Source organism: Lucilia sericata, unplaced genomic scaffold (genome assembly GCF_015586225.1).
Source record: "Lucilia sericata isolate MDLA Ls3-8-SP2 unplaced genomic scaffold, ASM1558622v1 Contig000014F_arrow, whole genome shotgun sequence".
In the NCBI taxonomy this organism is placed as follows: domain Eukaryota; kingdom Metazoa; phylum Arthropoda; class Insecta; order Diptera; family Calliphoridae; genus Lucilia; species Lucilia sericata.
This window is the reverse complement of record NW_023994053.1, coordinates 399835-407494: the sequence shown is the minus strand read 5'-3', so window position 1 is coordinate 407494 and position 7660 is coordinate 399835. Positions and strand designations below refer to the sequence as shown.

The 7660-nt window shown below is 32.2% G+C and overlaps 1 protein-coding gene across 1 annotated transcript; it reads right to left on the bottom strand.

Annotated features, from left to right (window-relative positions):
- Window positions 1–922: 922 nt before the first annotated feature.
- LOC119605049 (L-ascorbate oxidase-like) lies at window positions 923–4165 on the bottom strand. The gene is made up of 9 exons (XM_037958000.1): window positions 3696–4165; window positions 3214–3548; window positions 2935–3155; window positions 2754–2870; window positions 2410–2697; window positions 2098–2287; window positions 1802–2026; window positions 1452–1679; window positions 923–1272 (listed from the first exon to the last, which is right to left on the bottom strand). Exons 1-9 carry the CDS (start codon window positions 4067–4069, stop codon window positions 1118–1120), a joined length of 2133 nt encoding a protein of 710 aa, XP_037813928.1. The 5' UTR covers window positions 4070–4165; the 3' UTR covers window positions 923–1117.
- Between the last annotated feature and the right edge of the window lie 3495 nt (window positions 4166–7660).

The window sequence follows — 7660 nt, the reverse complement described above, 5'->3', positions numbered from 1 at the left end:
TCATTGTTAAGACTCCCCCATTTTTTGTTTTTAATTTAAAATTTTGTTTGGTTTTTGTATAAAGAATTGACACCATTTATAAAAATGTTTTCATTTCACTTAAATTTAATCAAATTTTATCATTTGAACACTTTTCTTTTTTGTATTTATTGTTCGTCATTATTATTTAAATTTTTTGCGCATTTTTTTGTTTTTTTTTTTTTTTTGTTTGATGCTTAAGAGGAAAGAAATATTTGGGTCACTCTTTTGTGAAAGCTTTTTGAAAAAGCTTTATATAATTACAGCAAACAATGTTTTAAAATACCACACAATTAATTAGACGAAACGAATGAATAAATGAGAATGACTGGTGTTGGTTGGCTGCCTGAATGGATATATAGCTGGCTGGCTGCTTGGTCGTTTGGTTGGCTGGATAGCTGCTAGGATAGTTGGTTGCTTGTTGTTTGAATGTTTGGTTGATTATGTGTAATGGGTACAAAAAAAAGGTATACACAATTACTACTTTATTGTTAACGAAAGTATGCTTGAACACCAACCAACACTGCCACCAATGTTACCATTATTAGGAAATTTAAAGTAATTTAATCGTTAGATAAAATGTATGTTAGAATATTAAAAATGTTTTTATAAAAACCATGGATTAATTTTCTAAAATTTTTGAGAAAAAATAAGTTTTAGAATTTTTTAAAACAAAACAATTTTGGAAAATTTCTATAAAGAATTTTCAATATAATTTCTTTTGCTTGCATTCTTTTAGAAAACATGCATGGTTCCAGAATTGTAGAGACCACAAAAGACGAAACACAAAGCAAGAAAAAAGAAGAGGAAAGGAAACTAAATTGAAAAATGCCATTTTTAATGCGGGTTTGTTGCTTGTTTGCACATGCAACAATTACATTATACTTTCATACGAAAACTGCTGTTTGTTTGTTTTCTTGTTGCTATTTCTACAATTTTTTTTATTGTATTTTTTCTTTGTACATATTTTATTTAAAAATAAAGGGGCAGAAGGTGAGAAAGGATTGTATTCCTTTCAGCATAAAATATATTTAAAATAAAAAATTTGTTAAAACATAAAAGAAACGACGAAAAGGTAGAATACATCAGAGAAAAGGGCTCAAAAAATGGGCCTTTTTACGGGTGGCACATAATTACCACAGCGAGGGAAATCAGAGGGTGCTGTTACCATTTGTTGAGGGTTGCCAACTTGCAAAATGAGACCCATACCAATGGCCAAATGCCATTCATAATGGCAGTGCATTAACCAGAAACCTATGGAAAATGGAAATTGAAGACAAATTAATAGTCGTTTTAAAAATGTAAATCACTTATGATGACGATGATGATGAGGAGAATAGCGACGTTATCATTTTATGTAGATGATGTTAAAGCCACACTGCCACATTTTTATGAGTAATTGTGTGTGTGTAGTCTTTTTCGTTTCAACGTACCAGGATTCGTTGCTCTAAAGCGTATGACTGCATAACCACAACTGGGTATTGAAACTGTGTCTTTAAATGGAGGACGAGCATTAAAATAATCTCTTGGCAACATGCGGTTACGTTCCATTTGTTTAGCTCGTTGTATACTCATGGGCACGCCATCCGGATGTTGTCCCAAACCAGTGACCATAAATCGATAGCCATGCAAATGAAATGGATGATGCATACGACCTACATCTGCAGCATGCAAATGAAAACCCAGTGAAGAAAGATGGAAAGAGAAAAAAATATATGACACGTAAAGCGTCTGTGTAAAAAAACAAATAGTCATTTAGTTAATTTTTTAAAAAGCGATTTACTTTCACTTTCATCCACTATAATCAATTCCACAATGCTGTTGCGCTCAACCTGCAGACGATGTATACAGGGACATAAACGATTGCCAGCACACTTGGCTGGCCAATTTAGATCATCACAAAACTGCGACTCATCAATATCTTCGGGCTGAGTGAGGGGAGGATAAGCAGGAAATACTAAACTAAGATTATTAATAGCACCCACTATGGTTAAATTACCATTAAGATCTGCATAAAGTAGATAACAATTAGAATACTTAGGAGGAACGATTTAGGTTTATAGAAGTGTAAAAACTTACTAGAGAAATGGTTATATTGTCCCGGTTTGAAAATTTCCTTATTAGGTACCGGATAATTGTGGAAAGCTAAAAAGAATTTATGATCTGGTACTGCATTACGCAATTCGATATCATCTTCTAAAGCTGTTAATTCAGTTATACAATGATCATTTTCACCACCCCAACAGGTGGCATTGGGATGATTTAAATACTAGAAAAAAAGTTAAAAAGCTATTTAAAACAAAATCTATATTTACAAAAGAACCCAACACTTATTAAAAAGTAATTTAACGATAATAAGCATTATTTAAAAATATACATATTAATACTAACTATGCCTGGAGGAAAACGTTCTTCATATTTAGGAAAATCGGGAATTTGTAAATCCTCATCCCTATTAGCTATTTCATTCGATTCATATCTTAGCAAAGCAAATGATTCAGTGGGATTTATGGAGCAAACACCCATGCCCCTGACACGTATCCAAAAATCACCCTTAGTATGATTTGCTACCAAAATGAAATCGTAACGTTCGCCAGAATTTGTTACCAAAGTATCAAAGGGGCGTGGCAACACATCATAGGAATCGGAAGCAATTATGGTCAAATTGTGTTTTTCAATCTGTATAAAGAAATATTATATAATTTTTATTGGCAAGTGTTGTCTCTCCTACCAACCTGCATTTGAAAAGGACAAGCATGACTAATAGAATTTATTAAACGGAAGCGATAACGTTTGCCGGGAGTGACATAGTAAACAGTTGGTGGTACTTTCGTTTGTTGTTTAGTTCTAGGCTAAAGCATAAAAAACAAAGAAGATTAAAAGAAAAGTTTTCTAAAGTAAGTAAAACAAACTCACATTAGTATATACTCCTCGACCGTTAATTAATACGGAATTAGGAAATATTCCCTGAGAACTGGGTAGACCGGGAAAATATTGTTCAGCATAAGTATGCATCCAGTCAGATATTAAAATGTGATGCTCTGGCAAATCATAGTCATATAAAATGCTAAGAGGTTCGTTTTCCTGCGGTTGTCTTACTATCAAAGCGCCATATTGTCCATTAACCTTGTGATGACCTAGAAACACTTTATTAATTCACGAAATTCATTTTAAGTTTTATCTTTGGTGGCCTACCCGCATGTGAATGATAAAATTGAGTTCCCGGCTCAGTGGCATAGAACTGATAGCGAAATGTATTAGCAAAGGATATGGGACACTGAGTCAAAAAAGGCACTCCATCCATAAAAGGTGTCTCTAACATGTGTAAACCATGCCAATGCAAAGCCGCCGCAGAGCCATGAGCATGATTATGCACATCAACGATAAGTAAATCATCTTTGCACACTTGTATAGCTGGTCCTGGTATTTGACGATTAATACTCATTACACCCTTTTCCACACCATCACCTACAATACATTGCGGATTATTGCAATCCTCTTCAACACCTTGGGCACACTTGCCACACGCACTAATTGAATTGTAGAGAACAAATTTTTAATTGTTTAACTTGTTTAGACTTTTTAATTTTTCTCGGTTTGTGCAATTTGCTTTAGCCAATTAAAAGTCTTAGAGACAAAAAAGTTTAAAAAAAAATGAGGAAATAAAAAAAACTTACACTCCCATGGCTTGATAGTATTCTAAAGTGAATTCAAAGTAACACACACGTTGTTGACCACTCACACAAACACGATTGCACAGTTCTCCAGGATACTGAGAAATATTCAAGTAGGGAGTAAGTTTATCAGGATTCGCACCAGCAGCTGTAGCATCTGTAGTGCTAGTAAATACTTCATTATCCTCTTGATTCGAGAATTCATTAGTTGCGGTTGCTGATGCAAAGGTTGCATCAATTAGATTCAAGTAGTTGTTGCTGTTATCTGTTCCATCGAGGATAGCTTGAGCACACAGACATCTACTTCCGATTACAATGGTAATGCCAATCAATGCAACAGCATTTCGATATAATTCTTGATTTAGAAAAATTAACATTTTGCCCCTTTTACTGCTTTTCTTTTGCGCTCTTAATAGTGTGTGATACGTGTGTTATTTCCGTTTGCGAAATGAACATTTAAAAACTTGATTGTCTTATGGTTGAATTACTTATAAATGATTTCATTTGCAAATTTGTGCTTAAAGTTTTAGCTATCTTGTGTCAGTGGAAGTGTAAATTCTTAGAAAATATTTTTTGTCTAATATTTTTACTTGTATTCGGAATAAAGAACAAATATTGTTTACAACTAAATTGGAGCAATTAAAGTGACGGGGTTTGTTTTAAATTTTTAAATAAATAATTCAAAAAATATAAAGTGAAATTAAATGCAAAAACTATTCACATACATAAGTGATTTGCATTCATTATTGTGCTGAAAAAAACGTCATTGTTTTTATTGATTTTTATAAGTGTGTACAAACAAAAAAATAAGTAGGAAAGTAAAGTCGGTCGACGTCGACTATTTGATTGCCTATATCTGTCAATTTCGAAAGGCTTGTTGGAGTGATATTATATCTTCAAATGTTTAATATTCTTAAGAAAAGCTTTTAAATGATGACACTTTATGAAAGTTTAGTTCAATTATGTATGGGATTCTGTACATAATTTTACACAAGAATAGGCATTGTTATGATCATCAGTTATAAACCGATTAAAACATTTTAGAAGTGAATCTGAGTTAATAAATGAAGCAATATTTTTGCGTGTTACCAACGTAAAAGTACTTCGTACTTTCTCCAGTATAGTGGTGTAGGGTACAAAAATACTTAATTCCAACACATACATTCTTATAAATGCATTCCTACATCAATTTGTATATGCGTGTGTACGTATGTAGACGAGATTATTTCATTCGAACCATAATGCAATTTACAGGTTTTTATTCTTTTACAGCAGCTTTTATAAATCTAATTAATACAATAAACAAGTAAACTTAATTACAAGATATACAAAATAAAGATTGAAGAATTATTAGTTGGAATTAGTGAAATTTGTTTATAAAAAATTATTAACTGCTTGAAATAAAATGCAAATATTTAAGAATAATTTCTTAAACTTAAAGAACTTCTTTATATACTTTTTTTTAATGAAATCAATTATAAATTTATCTAAAATATATAGAAACTGTTAAAACGAAAAGAGTCAGTCATATACATGTTATACTATATATGTATGAACTTTTCTTTTTCTCAATGAAAATATTTTGAGGAAAAAGTCATCTTTGATAACAAAGTTCATTTCATTAATGATTTTTTTTAAGGCTGACTTTTTTTTAATAATAAGAATAAGATATTTTAATGAACAAATGAAGGGTATATGAAATGAGTCATTGCCGAACATAGCATAAAACTGAACATAACTGTTTCTTGCAGTATCTAGTACGTGTCGCAGTAACAAAGCGTCTATTGTTACAACTACTTCTTTTTATTATACCCACCATCAAAAAAGATGGGGGTATATTGATTTTGTCATTCCGTTTGTAACACATCGAAATATTGGTCATAGACCCATAAAAGTATATATATTCCTGGTCCTTATTAAATTCTAAGACGATCTAGCCATGTCCGTCCGTCTGTCCGTCCGTCCGTCTGTCCGTCCGTCCGTCCGTCCGTCCGTCTGTCCGTCTGTCTGTTGAAATCACGATAGGGACCACACGAGAGGAACTAGACAGTTGAAATTTTGCATAAATATTCTTTATTGTTAAGGTTTGTTTGGTATTGAAAATGGGCAATATCGGTCCACTTTTTCGGATAGCCCCCATACAAGTGGACCTCCAAAAAACAGCTTTAACGGGCATAACTGCTTTAGAAGTACAAGTATAGCGATGAAATTCGACATAAATAAGTTTCATATGAGCCAAAATCTTTCTACCAAATTCTTTGAGGATCGGCCCATAAATGACCCTACCCCCCATATAAGGTCCCCTTCTGAAAATTACTTTAACACTCATTACTGGCCCCAAAATGCAAGTACAGCGATGAAATTCGACATAAATAAGTTTTATGTGAGCCAAAATCTTTCTACCAAATTTTTTGAGGATCGGTCCATAATTGACCCTACCCCCCCATATAAGGTCCCCTTTAGAAAATTACTTTAACACTCATTACTGGTCCAAAAATGCGAGTATAGCGATGAAATTCGGTATAAGTAAGTTTCTTACGAACCAAAATCGCTCTACGATTTTTTTTAAGTACCCTTCTGAAAATGACTTTAACGCTCATTACTGGCTAAAAAATACGAGTATAGCAATAAAATTTTACACAATTAAGTTCCTCGCGAGCCAAAATCTTTTTAATAACTTTTATGTGGATAGGTCCATAATTGGCCCTACTCCCCCTATTGGGTCCACTTCAGGAAATAGCTTAAACACTCATTACTGTCTTAAAAATACGAGTAAAGCGATGAATTGCTACACACGTAAGTTTCTTACGAGCCAAAACCTCTGTACCAATTTTTTTGAATCGGCCCATAAATGACCCTTCCCCCATATAAGGTCTCTCCACCAAATTTAGGGAGGATCGGTCCATAATTTACCCTACCGCCCATATAAGGTCCCCTTCATGCGGAATGTGTCGGTAATTCTTAAAAGGTTCCCTTCAGGAAAGAGTTTTGTTTAATAAAATACGAGTGTTCCTTATTTTAAATACGAGTATAGCGCTGAAATTTTACATAAACAAGTTCTATACATAATCTATGTACAAAATTTTATGAGTATCGGTTCATAATTGACGCTCACGGTTTAAGAATAGAAATAAAATATTTGTTTTTTAAAAATTAATATTTTGTTAGTTCAAAAGAGCTCGGTCCATAATTGACTTCAGCCTTATTCCAAATATCACCCTGATGTTTATAGGGGAGCACTCCTTTTACGGCATACGGTTTGATGGTGGGTATATGAGATTCGGCACAGCCGAATATAACACTCTTACTTGTTTACATTCGAATTATATTATTCTTTTCCACTAAATTCTAATGTACCATTTATAAAAATGCTGGAAATAATTTGTGCTAGAAAAAAGTAAAAATTGCAATTTTATTTAAAGAATAGACGAACAAAATAATATTGTTATAAAAATAATATAAAGGATTTGTTTTTGTAGAATTGATAATAAAAATTGCATTTGTTTGACAACTAAAAAAAACTCAATAAAACTTAAAATAGCAAAACCATATATGTAGATATAACTATATATATATAAACGAATTTATACATATCAATTTAATAAAAGTGTATGAAATGGTCATCTATTTTCCCTGAGAGTTTGTGTTGTTATACAATAACTACATATGTATATGAATACATTTGTACATATTTTATTTAAATAAATTGAAAACGGTTAAATAACAATAAAACAATTAATATAAAGATTAATGCCAATTGTTAACAATGCCACATTGTATGCTGAGTATTATTTTAAATAGTTAAATATCAAAACACCAATACAAAAATGAATATAATATTCATTCGGCACTGCAGTGCTGTGTGACTGTTCCTATTAAGGCTTACTCTGGCTTTAAAGAATTTGATATTTGACTAGTTTTCTTAACATGTCATAGAAAGAAGTAAATTGGTAATAAACCGCTTACGA

Bases quoted from the DNA above. Each gene is read 5' to 3' on its own strand.
- LOC119605049 (XM_037958000.1), bottom strand. From the start codon at position 4,069: ATGTTAATTTTTCTAAATCAAGAATTATATCGAAATGCTGTTGCATTG. The intron at 3,549-3,695 runs GTAAGTTTTTTT...CAATTCAATTAG, and splicing joins TACTATCAAGCCATGGGAGT to TGCGTGTGGCAAGTGTGCCC. The intron at 2,027-2,097 runs GTAAGTTTTTAC...TACTTTATGCAG, and splicing joins ACAATATAACCATTTCTCTA to ATCTTAATGGTAATTTAACC.